This window comes from Argopecten irradians, chromosome 5, assembly GCF_041381155.1.
Source record: "Argopecten irradians isolate NY chromosome 5, Ai_NY, whole genome shotgun sequence".
Classification (NCBI taxonomy): domain Eukaryota; kingdom Metazoa; phylum Mollusca; class Bivalvia; order Pectinida; family Pectinidae; genus Argopecten; species Argopecten irradians.
The window spans coordinates 6,629,905-6,651,467 of record NC_091138.1 but is presented as its reverse complement, the minus strand read 5'-3'; the positions used below and the strand labels follow the sequence as shown (position 1 = coordinate 6,651,467).

The 21,563-nt window shown below is 36.0% G+C and overlaps 1 protein-coding gene across 3 annotated transcripts in view; it reads right to left on the bottom strand.

Annotated features, from left to right (window-relative positions):
- The window catches only part of LOC138322737 (ras-GEF domain-containing family member 1B-like), a 118,263-nt gene that overhangs the window by 49,753 nt on the left and 46,947 nt on the right, over positions 1-21,563 (bottom strand). Inside the window, exon 1 of one of the 3 annotated variants that reach the window (XM_069266814.1) lies at positions 8,759-8,854. The exons of the other annotated variants lie outside the window; for them this stretch is intronic. Within the exon in view, the coding sequence (XP_069122915.1) occupies positions 8,759-8,839 (81 nt within the window). The 5' untranslated portion in view covers positions 8,840-8,854. Of the gene's footprint in view, positions 1-8,758; positions 8,855-21,563 lie in introns of those variants that run through there. 3 annotated transcript variants of the gene reach the window in all.

The window sequence follows — 21,563 nt, the reverse complement described above, 5'->3', positions numbered from 1 at the left end:
CCAGATCTGAGACACAATACCCAGTCTTTATTCATATTACTATCAATGTGACCTAAATAATTACAGGTACAAGATCTGAGACACAATACCCAGTCTATATTCATATTACTATCAATGTGACCTAAATAATTACAGGTAAGTGATCTGAGACACAATACCCAGTCCATATTCATATTACTATCAATGTGACCTAAATAATTACAGATACGTGATCTGAGACACAATACCCAGTCTATATTCATATTACTATCAATGTGACCTAAATAATTACAGGTACGTGATCTACGAGATCTGAGACACAATACCCAGTCTATATTCATATTACTATCAATGTGACCTAAATAATTACAGGTACGTGATCGAGACACAATACCCAGTCTATATTCATATTACTATCAATGTGACCTAAATAATTACAGGTACGTGATCTGAGACACAATACCCAGTCTATATTCATATTACTATCAATATGATAACTGAATTGTGTTTTTTATACCAGTAATAAGTTGTAAAGCTTAAACTAATAAAGAAATTGAATTGAATGTGACCTAAATAATTACAGGTACGTGATCTGAGACACAATACCCAGTCTATATTCATATTACAACCAATGTGACCTAAATAATTATAGGTACGAGATCTGAGACACAATACCCAGTCTTTATTCATATTACTATCAATATGACCTAAATAATTACAGGTACGTGATCTGAGACACAATACCCAGTCTATATTCATATTACTATCAATGTGACCTAAATAATTACAGGTACGAGATCTGAGACACAATACCCAGTCTTTATTCATATTACAATCAATGTGACCTAAATAATTACAGGTACGAGATCTGAGACACAATACCCAGTCTTTATTCATATTACTATCAATGTGACCTAAATAATTACAGGTACGAGATCTGAGACACAATACCCAGTCTTTATTCATATTACTATCAATGTGACCTAAATAATTACAGGTACGTGATCTGAGACACAATACCCAGTCTATATTCATATTACTATCAATGTGACTTAAATAATTACAGGTACGTGATCTGAGACACAATACCCAGTCTATATTCATATTACTATCAATGTGACCTAAATAATTACAGGTACGTGATCTGAGACACAATACCCAGTCTTTATTCATATTACTATCAATGTGACCTAAATAATTACAGGTACGTGATCTGAGACACAATACCCAGTCTTTATTCATATTACTATCAATGTGACCTAAATAATTACAGGTATGTGATCTACGAGATCTGAGACACAATACCCAGTCTATATTTATATTACTATCAATGTGACCTAAATAATTACAGGTACGTGATCTGAGACACAATACCCAGTCTATATTCATATTACAATCAATGTGACCTAAATAATTACAGGTACGTGATCTGAGACACAATACCCAGTCTATATTCATATTACAATCAATGTGACCTAAATAATTATAGGTATGTGATCTGAGACACAATACCCAGTCTATATTCATATTACAATCAATGTGACCTAAATAATTACAGGTACGTGATCTGAGACACAATACCCAGTCTATATCCATATTACAATCAATGTGACCTAAATAATTACAGATACATGATCTGAGACACAATACCCAGTCTATATTCATATTACAATCAATGTGACCTAAATAATTACAGGTACAAGATCTGAGACACAATACCCAGTCTATATTCATATTACTATCAATGTGACCTAAATAATTACAGGTACGTGATCTGAGACACAATACCCAGTCTATATTCATATTACTATCAATGTGACCTAAATAATTACAGATACGTGATCTGAGACACAATACCCAGTCTATATTCATATTACTATCAATGTGACCTAAATAATTACAGGTACGTGATCTACGAGATCTGAGACACAATACCCAGTCTATATTCATATTACTATCAATGTGACCTAAATAATTACAGGTACGTGATCTGAGACACAATACCCAGTCTATATTCATATTACTATCAATGTGACCTAAATAATTACAGGTACGTGATCTGAGACACAATACCCAGTCTATATTCATATTACTATCAATATGATAACTGAATTGTGTTTTTTATACCAGTAATAAGTTGTAAAGCTTAAACTAATAAAGAAATTGAATTGAATGTGACCTAAATAATTACAGGTACGTGATCTGAGACACAATACCCAGTCTATATTCATATTACAACCAATGTGACCTAAATAATTATAGGTACGAGATCTGAGACACAATACCCAGTCTTTATTCATATTACTATCAATATGACCTAAATAATTACAGGTACGTGATCTGAGACACAATACCCAGTCTATATTCATATTACTATCAATGTGACCTAAATAATTACAGGTACGAGATCTGAGACACAATACCCAGTCTTTATTCATATTACAATCAATGTGACCTAAATAATTACAGGTACGAGATCTGAGACACAATACCCAGTCTTTATTCATATTACTATCAATGTGACCTAAATAATTACAGGTACGAGATCTGAGACACAATACCCAGTCTTTATTCATATTACTATCAATGTGACCTAAATAATTACAGGTACGTGATCTGAGACACAATACCCAGTCTATATTCATATTACTATCAATGTGACTTAAATAATTACAGGTACGTGATCTGAGACACAATACCCAGTCTATATTCATATTACTATCAATGTGACCTAAATAATTACAGGTACGTGATCTGAGACACAATACCCAGTCTTTATTCATATTACTATCAATGTGACCTAAATAATTACAGGTACGTGATCTGAGACACAATACCCAGTCTTTATTCATATTACTATCAATGTGACCTAAATAATTACAGGTATGTGATCTACGAGATCTGAGACACAATACCCAGTCTATATTTATATTACTATCAATGTGACCTAAATAATTACAGGTACGTGATCTGAGACACAATACCCAGTCTATATTCATATTACAATCAATGTGACCTAAATAATTACAGGTACGTGATCTGAGACACAATACCCAGTCTATATTCATATTACAATCAATGTGACCTAAATAATTATAGGTATGTGATCTGAGACACAATACCCAGTCTATATTCATATTACAATCAATGTGACCTAAATAATTACAGGTACGTGATCTGAGACACAATACCCAGTCTATATCCATATTACAATCAATGTGACCTAAATAATTACAGATACATGATCTGAGACACAATACCCAGTCTATATTCATATTACAATCAATGTGACCTAAATAATTATAGGTATGTGATCTGAGACACAATACCCAGTCTATATTCATATTACAATCAATGTGACCTAAATAATTACAGGTACGTGATCTGAGACACAATACCCAGTCTATATCCATATTACAATCAATGTGACCTAAATAATTACAGATACATGATCTGAGACACAATACCCAGTCTATATTCATATTACAATCAATGTGACCTAAATAATTATAGGTACGTGATCTGAGACACAATACCCAGTCTTTATTCATATTACTATCAATGTGACCTAAATAATTACAGGTACGTGATCTGAGACACAATACCCAGTCTATATTCATATTACAATCAATGTGACCTAAATAATTACAGATACGTGATCTGAGACACAATACCCAGTCTATATTCATATTACTATCAATGTGACCTAAATAATTACAGGTACGTGATCTGAGACACAATACCCAGTCTATATTCATATTACAATCAATGTGACCTAAATAATTACAGGTATGTGATCTGAGACACAATACCCAGTATACGGTACATCCTGACCTAAATACAGAAATTTACATTTATATAATTTGGAATAAGATTCAGAACTAGAGTTTTTCTAACACTTTCCTTTCCAAAAGTATCTAAGTAACACCTAAGTACCACCAAGCTACACCAGATAACAACTTCACATCAAATGGTTTAACATTATCTTAAGATATGCTGGGATCATGCTACAGTTATGCACGCATAATGTTGTAGACTATGCTGGCAGGTTTGGATTATGCTGCAAACCATGATGTACAGAAGCTTAGGCGCATGATGCCAGCATGGTACCTTACTATAATGTGCATGCTTCATCCATGCTGCTCTTCAAACTTCAATCATTCTGTCCTACAGCACTGCATGTCACAGTATGGTTCCAGCATAACTGAAACATGTTGCAACCACTTGATAAATAATACATTAAGACACAGAAAAGTCAAGAATTGTGTTCATCTCCTTCAGCATTTCCTAGATATTTACAGACACATTCACCATTAGATTTACCCATTCATAGTCATACAGTTGCACACAGGAACGATCTCCCAATAAAAAGTTACCTTAGTTTCTGTCATCTAAATTTGAAGACAAAATATAAGAGGAAAATTAGACAACTTTACATCAACTGATCAGACAACTTTACTACATCATCTAATCAGACAACTTTACATCAATTGATTAAACAACTTTACATCAACTGACTAGACAACTTTACATCAAATCACAAGACAACATTGTATGATAATACAGTTTTACATTGTATGATTATACAGTTTTACATTGTATGATTATACAGTTTTACATTGTATGATAATACAGTTTTACATTGTATGATTATACAGTTTTACATTGCATGATTATACAGTTTTACATTGTATGATTATACAGTTTTAAATTGTATGATTACTCAGTTTTACATTGTATGATTATACAGTTTTACATTGTATGATTACACAGTTTTACATTGTATGATTATACAGTTTTCCATTTTATGATTATACAGTTTTCCATTGTATGATCATATATAGTTTTACATTGTATGATTATACAGTTTTACATTGTATGATCATATATAGTTTTACATTGTATGATTATACAGTTTTGCATTATATGATTATACAGTTTTACATTGTATAATTATATATACAGTTTTACATTGTATGATTACTCAGTTTTATATTGTATGATCATATATACAGTTTTATATTGTATGATTATACAGTTTTATATTGTATGATTATACAGTTTTACATTGTATGATTACACAGTTTTACATTGTATGATTACATACAGTTCTATATTGTATGATTATACAGTTTTATATTGTATGATTATAGTTTTACATTGTATGATTACACAGTTTTACATTGTATGATTATACAGTTTTATATTGTATGATTATATACAGTTCTATATTGTATGATTATAGTTTTACATTGGATGACTACACAGTTTTATATTGTATGATTATATACAGTTCTATATTGTATGATTATACAGTTTTATATTGTATGATTATACAGTTTTACATTGTATGATTACACAGTTTTACATTGTATGATTATACAGTTTTACATTGTATGATTACTCAGTTTTACATTGTATGATTATACAGTTTTGTATTGTATGATTATAGTTTTACATTGTATGATTATACAGTTTTGCATTATATGATTATACAGTTTTACATTGTATAATTATATATACAGTTTTACATTGTATGATTACTCAGTTTTATATTGTATGATCATATATACAGTTTTATATTGTATGATTATACAGTTTTATATTGTATGATTATACAGTTTTACATTGTATGATTACACAGTTTTACATTGTATGATTACATACAGTTCTATATTGTATGATTATACAGTTTTATATTGTATGATTATAGTTTTACATTGTATGATTACACAGTTTTACATTGTATGATTATACAGTTTTATATTGTATGATTATATACAGTTCTATATTGTATGATTATAGTTTTACATTGGATGATTACACAGTTTTATATTGTATGATTATATACAGTTCTATATTGTATGATTATACAGTTTTATATTGTATGATTACTCAGTTTTACATTGTATGATTATACAGTTTTGTATTGTATGATTATAGTTTTACATTGTATGATTATACAGTTTTATATTGTATGATTATACAGTTTTATATTGTATGATTATATACAGTTCTATATTGTATGATTATATACAGTTTTATATTATGAGATTAGACATCAATCCATCCGCCCAGTATCCTCATGTGGAGTGTGATACATACAGTGGCAGGCCAAACATATATTTTTTATGAGTTAGTCAAAAATTATCCTCTTAACTCAGGATAAATCCTCTTCTTCATTTTAAGATCATTTCAAGTGCATCTGAATTGCATTAATTGAAGCCTCAATTGAATTTGTCCCAGATATTGAGTTTAAGCCATGACTCAACCTCATGTGAAATAGACACTTAAAACCGAAATTACTGAAATAGAAATCACGTAACAAGTCTTATATACACACCAAATATGATGATCTGAACATGTGTATCAGTTTATCATTAGGAAGTCTCCTTATATAGAATTTTTCAGTTACAATATTAAAAGTATAGTGACATGCAACAGAAACTATATACTGGAGGTTATTTACAGAAAGACAAGTTATTTTGACATCAGATGTAACATTCAGATATTAATCCATTGGAGGATTATTTCCTTTATAAAACCAGATTTTACTAAATACTTATTACTTTATCTAATAACTTAAGTTCTGCATTCAATATTTCATTGATTTTGACTCATACTCAATTGAGTATCGTGACACAGACTTTTGACCTTCAACACAAATGTCTCATAGAGTTTCCATTGCTGAACTGTTTGAAAAAACATGTTGGAAATAATAATCTCATATCAGTTAAAAACTGATAATAGGTAAGTAACGGTCAACTTTGAGATTAATTCCCAATCGACCATTGCAACATGAGATTTTTACAGGTTACCTAATAGAGCCATGCATCCCTCAATTAACCTTTGACCTTTGAACAATAACTCGATTATTTACCATAAGTACGATTTAGTAGTGTTACTATTAGGCTATTATCACAAAATACTTCTAACATATTTTACCCTTAATTTGGTCATATGTATGTGAAACTTTAAAAGCTGTTTTTTTTAAATGTGTTATTTCCATTACAACAATTTCTGGGAAACACTGCAGCTAATATGTACTGAAAAATTATATCAAGATTGGGACATTTGAAATGTGTTTGTGGTAAAAGTTGTGTCCCCTCCCCCACACCAGGATTTTCCATACAGAGTGGAAACAGCCCCTTGGGATACACCATTAAACACTATCAAATCCTATAACCATTCAATACATTTACACAAAATCCCATTTGTTTGTGATGTTTATCTAAATGTTGATGCCTGTGTGTAGGATAGCCTATTAATTATCAGCACCATTAGGACATTATATAGCCTTGATATAAGTATCATTAAATCTGACTTCCTGCTCCGCCCAACACCCACACTCCAACACCACATCCTCATAGTGACACAATAGTTATCATAATAGAAAACAAACACACTGGTTTTATCTTTCTGAATGTCAACTGTACAGATCTAAAACTCACTTCAGATATCATTAAATTTTCAAATATCATAAATTGCTTGTTTAAAATGAACAGGAACTGAAAATATAACAGGGTACCATATCATATACTATTTAAAGGTTATAGGAGCATGCACATGCAATTTAGCAGGTTTAAGTTAGATAAATTCAATATTAAATGAATTACAGACTCTAACCTCATTAAAGTCAAATCATTATTTTAATGTAATCAATGAACTTTATGAATGCAATATCTCAAATGCTGACTACGTGTATACAACTGCAGAATAATCATATACTTGTTTACTATTAATTAAATCTTGTTTAATTCATTTTGAATCAATCAAAATTCAAAGGTTAAACTGGATCAAATTTCATTAAATTCTATGAAGAAAATTCATTTCATACTATTTTATAAAGGGTGATAAATTGATAATAGATGAATATTGCATATGAAATTGTATGAGGGTTATTTCCCTTGACAAATTTATTTTAAAAATATCTGAAACATTTCCAGTGTTTATGTTACATACAAGAAATGTATCACCAATGAAGGCAGCATACACCCTTAAACTGTTACCAGGTAAATGATATAACACCTGCTGACTATATCTGAATCATCGCAAACTTCATGACATTTTCTAACACCAGTCAACTACATAAGTTCTATGTATCACAACTAAAAAAGGACAATTTAACCATTAAGCCTCTCAAATTTTCTTTTTATATTAGAAGGACGGTTTGAATCAAATTATAAAAAATATTTATTTATTCATTTATTCATTTTTACATTTATTTATTTTCAAAATTACAAAATCAATACTAATTCATTGGAAACAGCATAAATCACTTCAACATTTACTGACAAAATTCATCAAATACATCAATATCAGATCAATTCAGGCATTTATATTCCAGTCATTGTAGACTGCCATATTATGTCAGACAGTGGGCAAGAAGTAAAGTGTTCTGACGTATTTCTTCTAGTCTTCCAAATCTGGGTTTCGAGTTGAAATCCCACCAGGTTCTGAGTTATTAGGATGGCGGTTTTTTTTCAGGTCTTTCCGAAGGTGCCGTGGTGGTCGAGTGGTGAAGATGTCTCGGCATATTACCACAAAACTTCCACCTCTGGATCGGGAGTTCGAATCCTAAGAGGGGCAGTTGCCAGGTACTGACTGCTGGTCAATGGTTTTCCTCCGTCCGGCTTTCGACCACCAACAAACCTGGCACATCCTTAAATGACCTTGACTGTTAATTGGATGTCAAACAGAACAAGCTTTCATTCCAATAAGCAAATTTCAAATAAGAAAGCAACAGAGTGTAAAAGAGTAAATATAGTAATGTGTTCACCTGATGTACTTTGGCGTGGTTGGTACATGGCTTAGTCTTTGGAGCTTGTCTAAAATGTCTAAAACAATCTACTAAGCTCATAACTTATGTTGTGCTAAGAGAAAACCTTTATAGAGTGTACTGGACACATAGCTGGACACCATCTCCTATAAATGCCTGGATCAGTACTTCCCAGCTCCATCCCATAGCCTTCTGTTTTACTAGGAAACTGCCAAGTCATGCCAACATTGTCTGACAGACTACAGATGATTTAACATGATCATCGATTCGCATGTTTTTACAGCAGAAGGCTGGAGATACATGCAGCAACTGTTGGGAAGTGTTTTCAATACAGACTGCAACTGCATACCAAATCAGATCGCTTTAGCAGGCTAGCACATGACACACAACCCATTGGTGACACCACAACCAATGATAACAGTCTAAGTCCCCCTCCCTTCCACCGACCAAACAAAGCCAGTCATAGAGTCCCCTCAGAACAACTCCCACAGCCCTGATGATATCACCCAGAAAAAAACACACTAACATCAAATGAAATGCATAAATTCCGTCCTAACTCCATTTCTTGATAACAAAAGACAATAAATCATGCAGACCAGTCGACACAATGCTGGCTGCGACACCAGAATACATAAACCCAACAGACAATGCATTTCATTTCCTAGAAATATCAAATGTTGGTATTGGATATTACTATACCCTGAGAACACCTGCTGCCTTACGTTGGTTACCTTGGCAACGGGCTGTAAGGCAATACCTCTATCACAGGTAAAATGATACATCCATTACAAATGTCAGACCATACACACGATACCTGCCTTTGTACAACACAAGTGCACCTGCAATTTAAAAAATAAAACAGGTTCTGCAATTATATTAACCATCCGTAAAAGAAGTAATTAATCAAAATTATTAACACAATAAGCCTGATTTACCAGCATTACTAATCCTCACCAACCAGAACCCTTAACTTGGGGTAAAGACCTAATACAACCTCTTTTTAAGATGCCTTTTACATTAAGAAGAGTTTTTATTTTTAAACAAATCTTGAAAATTTCATACATCATTTACTCTAAAGACCTAGCCCCCTTTTACCAAAAAGGATAAAGACCTTGCCTCCTTTTACCAAAGAGGATAAAGACCTTGGCCCCTCTTACTAAAGAGGATAAAGACCTTTCCCCCTTTTGGCAAAGAGAATAAAGACCTTGCCCCCTTTTACCAAAGAGGATAAAGACCTTGGCCCCTTTTACCACAGATGATACAGACCTTGGCCCATTTTACCAAAGAGGATAAAGCCCTTGGCCGCTTTTGCCAAAGAGGATAAAGACCTTGGCCCCTTTTACCACAGATGATAAAGACCTTGGCCCATTTTACCAAAGAGAATAAAGACATTGGCCCCTTTTACCAAAGAGGATAAACCCTTGGCCCCTTTTATCACAGAGGATACAGACCTTGGCCCATTTTACCAAAGAGGATAAAGCCCTTGGCCCCTTTTACCAAAGAGGATAAAGACCTTGGCCCCTTTTACCACAGATGATAAAGACCTTGGCCCATTTTACCACAGAGGATAAAGACATTGGCCCCTTTAACCACAGAGGATACAGACCTTGGCCCATTTTACTAAAGAGGATAAAGACCTTGGCCCTTTTACCAAAGAGGATAAAGACCTTGGCCCCTTTTACCACAGAGGATATAGACCTTGGCCCCTTTAGCCAAAGAGAATAAAGACTTTGGCCCCTTTTACTGAAGAGGATAAAGACCTTTTCCCCCTTTTACCACAGTGGATAAAGACCTTGGCCCTTTTTACCACAGAGGATAAAGGCCTTGGCCCCTTTTACCAAAGAGGATAAAGACCTTGGCCCCTTTTATCAAAGAGAATAAATACCTTGGCCCCTTTTACCAAAGAGGATGAAGACCTTGGCCCCTTGGCCAAAGTCTTTATTCTCTTTGGCTAAAGGGGCCAAGGTCTATATCCTCTGTGGTAAAAGGGGCCAAGGTCTTTATCCTCTTTGGTAAAAGGGGCCAAGGTCTTTATCCTCTTCAATAAAGGGGCCAAGGTCTTCATCCTCTTTGGTAAAGGGGGTCAAGGTCTTTATCCTTTTTGGTAAAAGGGGCCAAGGTCTTTATCCTCTTTGATAAAAGGGGCCAAGGTCTTTATCCTTTTTGGTAAAATGGGGCAAGGTCTTTATCCTCTTTGGTAAAAGGGGCCAAAGTCTTTATTCTCTTTGGCTAAAGGGGCCAAGGTCTATATCCTCTGTGGTAAAAAGGGCTTAGGTCTTTATCATCTGTGGTAAAAGGGGCCAAGGTCTTTATCCTCTTTAGTAAAATGGGCCAAGGTCTGTATCCTTTTGGTAAAATGGGCCAAGGTCTGTATCCTCTGTGGTTAAAGGGGCCAAAGTCTTCATCCTCTGTGGTAAAAGGGGACAAGGTCTTTATCCTCTTTGGTAAAAGGGGGCAAGGTCTTTATTCTCTTTGGTAAAAGGGGGAAAGGTCTTTATCCTCTTTAGTAAGAGGGGCCAAGGTCTTTATCCTTTTTGGTAAAAGGGGGCTAGGTCTTTAGAGTAAATGATGTATGAAATTTTCAAGATTTGTTTAAAAATAAAAGGGGCCAAGGTCTTTATTCTCTTTGGTTAAAGGGGCCAAGGTCGTTATCCTCTTTAGTAAAATGGGCCAAGATCTGTATCCTCTGTGGTAAAAGGGGCCAAGGTCTTTATCCACTGGTAAAAGGGGCAACAGAGGATAAAGACCTTGGTCCATAAAGACCTTTCTCCCTTTATCCATTGTGGTAAAAGGGTGGAAAGGTCTTTATCCTCTTCAGTAAAAGGGGCCAAGGTCTTCATTCTCTTTGGTAAAGGGGGTCAAGGCCTTTATCGTTTTTTGGTAAAAGGGGCCAAGGTCTTTATCCTCTTTGATAAAAGGGGCCAAGGTCTTTATCCTTTTTGGTTAAATGGGGCAAGGTCTTTATCCTCTTTGGTAAAAGGGGCCAAAGTCTTTATTCTCTTTGGTAAAAGGGGCCAAGGTCTTTATCCTCTTCAAAAAAGGGGCCAAGGTCTTCATCCTCTGTAGTAAAAGGGGCCAAGGTCTTTATCCTCTTTGGTAAAAGGGGCCAAGGTCTTTATCCTCTTCAAAAAAGGGGCCAAGGTCTATATCCTCTGTAGTAAAAGGGGCCAAGGTCTTTATCCTCTTTGGTAAAAGGGGCCAAGGTCTTTATCCTCTTCAAAAAAGGGGCCAAGGTCTTCATCCTCTTTGGTAAAGGGGGTCAAGGTCTTTATCCTTTTTGGTAAAAGGGGCCAAGGTCTTTATCCTCTTTGATAAAAGGGGCCAAGGTCTTTATCCTTTTTGGTAAAATGGGGCAAGGTCTTTATCCTCTTTGGTAAAAGGGGCCAAAGTCTTTATTCTCTTTGGCTAAAGGGGCCAAGGTCTATATCCTCTGTGGTAAAAAGGGCTTAGGCCTTTATCATCTGTGGTAAAAGGGGCCAAGGTCTTTATCCTCTTTAGTAAAATGGGCCAAGGTCTGTATCCTTTTGGTAAAATGGGCCAAGGTCTTTATCCTCTGTGGTTAAAGGGGCCAAGGTCTTCATCCTCTGTGGTAAAAGGGGACAAGGTCTTTATCCTCTTTGGTAAAAGGGGGCAAGGTCTTTATTCTCTTTGGTAAAAGGGGGAAAGGTCTTTATCCTCTTTAGTAAGAGGGGCCAAGGTCTTTATCCTTTTTGGTAAAAGGGGGCTAGGTCTTTAGAGTAAATGATGTATGAAATTTTCAAGATTTGTTTAAAAATAAAAGGGGCCAAGGTCTTTATTCTCTTTGGTTAAAGGGGCCAAGGTCGTTATCCTCTTTAGAAAAATGGGCCAAGGTCTGTATCCTCTGTGGTAAAAGGGGCCAAGGTCTTTATCCACTGGTAAAAGGGGCAACAGAGGATAAAGACCTTGGTCCATAAAGACCTTTCTCCCTTTTTACAAAAGATGATAAAGACCTTGGCCCCTTTTACCACAGAGGATAAAGACCTTTCTCCCTTTTACTAAAGATGATAAAGACCTTGGCCCCTTTTACCAAAGAGGATGAAAATAGTGTCAGAGCATGATGTAAAAAGTGATGACACAACAGACATGGGTAACATCATCCCACCACATTTAATGGCGAGGGCATACAAAAGTTCAAAGTAATTTCCATGATTTAAACTAAACTATAAAACACTACTTAAAGTTCCCTAAGGGAACCCCAGGAGAACTTCCAGGATACAAATCTACCCACATTTTTACATCTAGTAAAGATATAAAACACTAAATCTATAAGATCCTCCTTATTCATTTGCCTTTGTATGATTTCCGACATTTTCATGTTCTACAAAGCTTTACAAAGTCCTTCGTTGGTGAACAGTTTGGTTTCCCTAGTGACACTTCATCTTCACTTGTAAGTCTATGTCAGGTCGTCTAAGCCAGGCTTGGCATTGAAAACTTGTAAAATCAATACTATTGTTTTATTAAAGGTGAAGTGGGACTCTGAGAAACCATTTTCCTTCCTCAATCAGTCCTATAGTCTTGACATAACCTGATGGAGGTGTAATGGACGCCGAGTCAGCAATAGGTGATCACTTAACCTTATATAGACAATGACATATAAACCTAGTACCAGTAACAACACACCACAATGTTTTTACATCGGAGAAAGAGGATCTCTGGCGATTCAATTTACAAATAACACACAGTTTCTGCAATTTTGTCACACAAAAATTCAATTTATCAAGACAGGTTGAAATTTGGAAAAATAGAACTCTCACAAACCGGTTATCAATTTTACATTGAGTTGGTACATTATTGCCACACAAAACTGAGGAGGCAAATTTTACTTAAAGGGGTGTCAGCATCTCTCATTTGATAACAGTAAAACATCAATGTCTTCTTTTTTTTGGGGGGGGGGGGGCATGGTGGCAGAGTGGTTAAAATGTAACCACATATTACCACAAGCCCTCCACCTCTTTCTTGTGAGTTCGAATCCCATACAGGGGAGTTGCAAAGTACTAACCGCTGGTTTTTCTCTGGGTACTCCAGTTTTGCTCCTGTCATTTCCTTTAATGACCCTGGCTGTTAATAGGACATTAAACTAATAAACCAAAATCACTCAATGTCTTTATTTCTCCTAATTTTACTCCAAGTCAAGCATCATGTCCCACAGCCAGAGGATATGAAAAGATGTCAGCAATACTGTGGAAATTCTGTTGTTTTTGTGTAATCCATTTTAAACAAATAGAATCGAACATATTCTATATTTTTCAATCTAAACATTGATGTTCTCTTATTCCTATACAAACCTTGAGATCTCGAGATGCAACTATCTGTACTCCTTGCTGGTATATATCATTCTCACAAAAGAATTCTTGAACAGAAATTATAGTCTGATCAGAAGAGGTAAATGTAAGTAGGCTCCAAACAATGATGACCACATTACCTGAATAAGTTCAATGTATTTACTCTAACACATATATATACAATGGCATCAGCAATGTCCTAGGAAATGTATAATGTAAAACTTGAGTGAAGCCATGTAAACAGAATCTTTTGAATATCATATTTACTCAGTAAACAAGACCGATGGAATCTAGCACTCTCTGTAGTCTGATAACCTATAGGTAAGCAGGTGGAAATTAAATAATAATATATTTTGATTTGTGAGTGCTTACAAGATATAATTATATCAAGTTTTTACACCGGTGGAATCTCTGTCCTACCATGATATATTAGAGAGATTTTCTATATTTGAACTTGGTTGCTGATGTGTTCCAAACGAGGTATACAGTAAGACCTGCTTTTAGCGACCACCTCTGTAAAATGACCACCTACTTGAAAAAGCCACTATTTTGTGTCCCTGATGTCCAACATGTTATGTGACCTCTGTATAAAGACGACTGAAATATAAACAACTTGTTTCCATTATTGGTCTTTATAAAATGGTAATATTAAAATCTCATTCCAACTATACCAGATCAAAGATGCTGACTTTCGTTTTAAACAGGTACACATATTTGAATGATAAATTTCATGACTTTAAGAAGAGGAAAGTGTTTTTAAACAAGATCAAGCATCTAAAAAAGAATTCCATTGGAAAATATTGTTAAGAATAAGGTGAAGTAGTCAAGTCCCGTAACTCTTGCAAATATTGACGGAATTTGACCAGTATCAAACCACTCACTCCGAGATCTCATAAATATAAAGCAATACACCAAATTTGGTTGAAAAAGGACAATAAATACTAAAGTTATCGAGCGGAAACCATGAATTTATCTGTTTTGACGATTTTAAAGTCCCGCAACTCTTATAAATATTGACAGATTTTGACCATTATTGAACTCATGCGAGATCACATTGATATAAAGCAATGTACCAAATTTAGTTGAAATTGGACAATAAATACTAAAGTTATTGCACGGAAACCTTTTAACGGATGCTGACGCCGACAACGACTGAGGCCCCTAACGCCACCGACATAGTTATACCTAATTGTGGCCCTTGCGTAGCAGGCGACACAAAAAAAGACAGATTTGAGTACTGGTAATAGTAGCTACAAAGACAAAATGTGAGTAGCTACCATCAATGTTAGTAGCATCCATCAATGTGAGTAGCTGAGTAGCTTCCATCAATGTGAGTAGCTACCATCAATGTGAGTAACTTCCATCAATGTGAGTATCTTCCATCAATGTGAGTAGCTTCCATCAATGTGAGTAGCTTCCATCAATGTGAGTAGCTACCATCAATGTGAGTATCTTCCATCGATGTGAGTAGCTTCCATCAATGTGAGTAACTTCCATCAATGTGAGTAGCTTCCATCAATGTGAGTAGCTACAATCAATGTGAGTATCTTCCATCAATATGAGTAGCTGAGTAGCTACCATCAATGTGAGTAGCTGAGTAGCTTCCATCAATGTGAGTAGCTACCATCAATGTGAGTATCTTCCGTCAATGTGAGTAGCTTCCATCAATGAGAGTAGCTTCCATCAATGTGAGTATCTTCCATCAATGTGAGTAGCTACCATCAATGTGGGTATCTTCCATCAATGTGAGTAGCTTCCATCAATGTGAGTAGCTACCATCAATGTGAGTAGATACCATCAATGTGAGAAGCTACCATCAATGTGAGTAGCTACAATCAATGTGAGTAGCTACCATCAATGTGAGTAGCTACCATCAATGTGAGTAGCTACCATCAATGTGAGTGTCTTCCATCAATGTGAGTAGCTTCCATCAATGTGGGTAGATACCATCAATGTGAGTAGCTACCATCAATGTGAGTAGCTACAATCAATGTGAGTAGCTGAGTAGCTTCCATCAATGTGAGTAGCTATTATCAAGGTGAGTATCTTCCATCAATGTGAGTAGATTCCATCAATGTGAGTAGCTTACTAGCTTCCATCAATGTGAGTATCTTCCATCAATGTGAGTAGCTACCATCAATGTGAGTAGATACCATCAATGTGAGTATCTTCCATCAATGAGAGTAGCTACTATCAATGTGAGTATCTTCCATCAATGTGAGTAGCTTCCATCAATGTGAGTAGCTTCCATCAATGTGAGTAGCTTCCATCAATGTGAGTAGCTTCCATCAATGTGAGTAGCTTCCATCAATGTGAGTAGCTGAGTAGCTACCATCAATGTGAGTATCTTTCATCGATGTGAGTAGCTGAGTAGCTACCATCAATGTGAGTAGCTGAGTAGCTTCCATCAATGTGAGTAGCTACCATCAATGTGAGTATCTTCCGTCAATGTGAGTAGCTTCCATCAATGAGAGAAGCTTCCATCAATGTGAGTATCTTCCATCAATGTGAGTAGCTACCATCAATGTGGGTATCTTCCATCAATGTGAGTAGCTTCCATCAATGTGAGTAGCTACCATCAATGTGAGTAGATACCATCAATGTGAGTAGCTACCATCAATGTGAGTAGCTACCATCAATGTGAGTAGCTACCATCAATGTGAGTAGTAGCTACCATCAATGTGAGTAGCTACCATCAATGTGAGTAGCTACCATCAATGTGAGTGTCTTCCATCAATGTGAGTAGCTTCCATCAATGTGGGTAGATACCATCAATGTGAGTAGCTACCATCAATGTGAGTAGCTACCATCAATGTGAGTAGCTACAATCAATGTGAGTAGCTGAGTAGCTTCCATCAATGTGAGTAGCTATTATCAAGGTGAGTATCTTCCATCAATGTGAGTAGCTTCCATCAATGTGAGTAGCTTACTAGCTTCCATCAATGTGAGTATCTTCCATCAATGTGAGTAGCTACCATCAATGTGAGTAGAAACCATCAATGTGAGTATCTTCCATCAATGAGAGTAGCTACTATCAATGTGAGTATCTTCCATCAATGTGAGTAGCTTCCATCAATGTCAGTAGCTTCCATCAATGTGAGTAGCTGAGTAGCTACCATCAATGTGAGTATCTTTCATCGATGTGAGTAGCTGAGTAGCTTCCATCAATGTGAGTAGCTACCATCAATGTGAGTAGATCACATGTAGAACTACCATCAATGTGAGTAGCTACAATGTGAGTAGCTACCATCAATGTGAGTAGCTACCATCAATGTGAGTAGCTACCATCAATGTGAGTAGTACTACCATCAATGTGAGTAGCTACCATCAATGTGAGTAGATACCATCAATGTGAGTAGCTACCATCAATGTGAGTAGTAAGATTCCATCAATGTGAGTAGCTTCCATCAATGTGAGTAGCTACCATCAATGTGAGTAGCTACTTCCATCAATGTGAGTAGCTATTATCAATGTGTGAGTAGCTTACAGCTTCCATCAATGTGAGTATCTGAGTAGCTTCCATCAATGTGAGTAGCTATTATCAAGGTGAGTATCTTCCATCAATGTGAGTAGCTTCCATCAATGTGAGTAGCTTCCATCAATGTGAGTATCTTCCATCAATGTGAGTAGCTACCATCAATGTGAGTAGATTCCATCAATGTGAGTAGCTTCCATCAATGTGAGTAGCTACCATCAATGTGAGTAGCTTCCATCAATGTGAGTAGCTACCATCAATGTGAGTAGCTACCATCAATGTGAGTAGCTACCATCAATGTGAGTAGCTTCCATCAATGTGAGTAGCTTCCATCAATGTGAGTAGCTTCCATCAATGTGAGTAGCTACCATCAATGTGAGTAGATACCATCAATGTGAGAAGCTACCATCAATGTGAGTAGCTACCATCAATGTGAGTATCTTCCATCAATGTGAGTAGCTTCCATCAATGTGAGTAGCTACCATCAATGTGAGTAGCTACCATCAATGTGAGTAGCTACCATCAATGTGAGTAGCTACCATCAATGTGAGTAGCTTCCATCAATGTGAGTAGCTACCATCAATGTGAGTAGCTACCATCAATGTGAGTAGCTACCATCAATGTGAGTAGCTACATCAATGTGAGTAGATACCATCAATGTGAGTAGCTACCATCAATGTGAGTAGCTACCATCAATGTGAGTAGCTACAATCAATGTGAGTAGCTGAGTAGCTTCCATCAATGTGAGTAGCTATTATCAAGGTGAGTATCTTCCATCGATGTGAGTAGCTTCCATCAATGTGAGTAGCTTACTAGCTTCCATCAATGTGAGTATCTTCCATCAATGTGAGTAGCTACCATCAATGTGAGTAGAAACCATCAATGTGAGTATCTTCCATCAATGAGAGTAGCTACTATCAATGTGAGTATCTTCCATCAATGTGAGTAGCTTCCATCAATGTCAGTAGCTTCCATCAATGTGAGTAGCTGAGTAGCTACCATCAATGTGAGTATCTTTCATCGATGTGAGTAGCTGAGTAGCTACCATCAATGTGAGTATCTTCCATCAATATGAGTAGCTGAGTAGCTACCATCAATGTGAGTAGCTGAGTAGCTTCCATCAATGTGAGTAGCTACCATCAATGTGAGTAGCTACCATCAATGTGAGTAGAGTAGCTACCATCAATGTGAGTATCTTCCGTCAATGTGAGTAGCTTCCATCAATGAGAGAAGCTTCCATCAATGTGAGTATCTTCCATCAATGTGAGTAGCTACCATCAATGTGGGTATCTTCCATCAATGTGAGTAGCTTCCATCAATGTGAGTAGCTACCATCAATGTGAGTAGATACCATCAATGTGAGAGCTACCATCAATGTGAGTAGCTACAATCAATGTGAGTAGCTACCATCAATGTGAGTAGCTACCATCAATGTGAGTAGCTACCATCAATGTGAGTGTCTTCCCATCAATGTGAGTAGCTTCCATCAATGTGGGTAGATACCATCAATGTGAGTAGCTACCATCAATGTGAGTAGCTACCATCAATGTGAGTAGCTACAATCAATGTGAGTAGCTGAGTAGCTTCCATCAATGTGAGTAGCTATTATCAAGGTGAGTATCTTCCATCAATGTGAGTAGCTTCCATCAATGTGAGTAGCTTACTAGCTTCCATCAATGTGAGTATCTTCCATCAATGTGAGTAGCTACCATCAATGTGAGTAGAAACCATCAATGTGAGTATCTTCCATCAATGAGAGTAGCTACTATCAATGTGAGTATCTTCCATCAATGTGAGTAGCTTCCATCAATGTCAGTAGCTTCCATCAATGTGAGTAGCTGAGTAGCTACCATCAATGTGAGTATCTTTCATCGATGTGAGTAGCTGAGTAGCTACCATCAATGTGAGTATCTTCCATCAATATGAGTAGCTGAGTAGCTACCATCAATGTGAGTAGCTGAGTAGCTTCCATCAATGTGAGTAGCTACCATCAATGTGAGTAGCTACCATCAATCATGTGAGTAGCTACCATCAATGTGAGTAGCTTCCATCAATGTGAGTATCTTCCATCAATGTGAGTAGCTACCATCAATGTGTGTAGATACCATTAATGTGAGTATCTTCCATCAATGAGAGTAGCTACTATCAATGTGAGTATCTTCCATCAATGTGAGTAGCTTCCATCAATGTCAGTATCTTCCATCAATGTGAGTAGCTGAGTAGCTACCATCAATGTGAGTAGCTACCATCAATGTGAGTATCTTCCATCAATGTGAGTAGCTACAATCAATGTGAGTAGCTGAGTAGCTTCCATCAATGTGTCCACAGTGGACATCTGTACGTGGATGACAGCAATACTACCTACTTAGGAAGCCTATGAAAGCCTCGGTAGATAACCAAACCCTTGGGTTGAGATTAATAGAATGTTACATGGGTGTGTCAAGTGGACAGGGATATCTCAACCTGAGTGAAACATTTTGGCTGGTCAACCAAAGGCTTGCCAAGGGTTGACAGCCAAAATCTTTCACAAGGGTTGTGATATCCCTGTCCACTTGATAGACCAATGTGTGATTCTTTTTCTTCCATACTTTCACGAAACATTATGAAAAAGCAGTTTTTATAAACGTTTCCAAAGTGCCACCATCATAGAAACGTCGCATTATGTCAAAATTAATGACTTCGCCAACAATAGGCACCGCATGTACTGATGATGTCGCGTCATTGCCTAGAGCGTGTGAGCTGTCTTTTCCCTACCCTGGTAAAATACAGAGTTATCTTTTCCCTAGCAACCCCGGGATCACCCTGTCAAGTATGGGAAAAAATCCCTGTGCACTTGACAGACCCATGTAAGATTCTAATATAAATCTAAACTTCAATGCATCCTTAGATTAATGTCCCTTTAAAAAGCTACATCATAGAAAGATAATCTGATTCTCAAAATATTGATATTGATATCTATAGCGATAAAAAAGCAATCAATGGTCATATCAGAAGTGCAGTGTAAAAAGATTACTTGGAGCATGGAAGACAAATGGGAAAACGATCAGGATTTCAAGGTTTGTATACGTAAACAAATCTTTTACAATAAACAAACAACACCAGATGCCTGCTGTTTACATGTACATGCTCCAGTAGGTTTTATATTTCCAGCTTCATACCACTGAGGGTGAAGTAGGGGTGGAGGGGAGGGTCAGACTAGTAAACATGGACATTATTTCTACATTAAAAAGAAAGAAGAGCAAGTCATTGTAATAGATCATAGGGACTTGGTACGTATTCTTATAGAAAGGTCTGTAAAAATCCAGTATATATTGTTAAATATATTTTTTTGATAGACATGAAAGATATCTGTTGATAAAACCTTTGAGAGACATGTAAGATGTCTGAGCAAGCCCATTTCACTGTCCACTAAGATTATTTATGTCCAAATCAAGGGTGAATAAACTGTATAAGGGTAACAAGTCCCTGTGTGTAAAGATGTAGAGTCTGGATAGTGACCTGCCAGTGAAGGGTTTCTATGACAGTTTTAATACATAAACATTCCCATAGGCATTCTCACAACTCATCTAACACGGTTGTTGTAGAAGTGGCCTGGTGAAACGAGGTCAACTACAAATTCTTTTGTTATTTACATTTTTGGCAAAATAGTAAACAACTCTTGTTGATATGGCTTCCTTCCAATGGTTATGCAGCTCAGGAATAAATTTGATTTTAAAACTTGATTATCTCCCCTTGTTAAAAAACTTTCAAATCGATAATATTCCATCAAAATATCTTCATTTTAGAGCTAATTTTGATAAACTTAGGACAGGGGACCCATATTAGCCAATCTCTATAAAGTGAGAGAGACATCTGTCCATCAAAATGTCTAACACACACGGGAAGGAGGAAACTCTGGCTATAGGAACCAGAAAATTACACACTTCTCCAAGTGAACAGATTGATTATGATACCCAATCATGTGAAAATCATTTTACGACGTGTTTCATAGTCTTAATTAACCAAATTTTTGTAAGCAAGTGAAAAT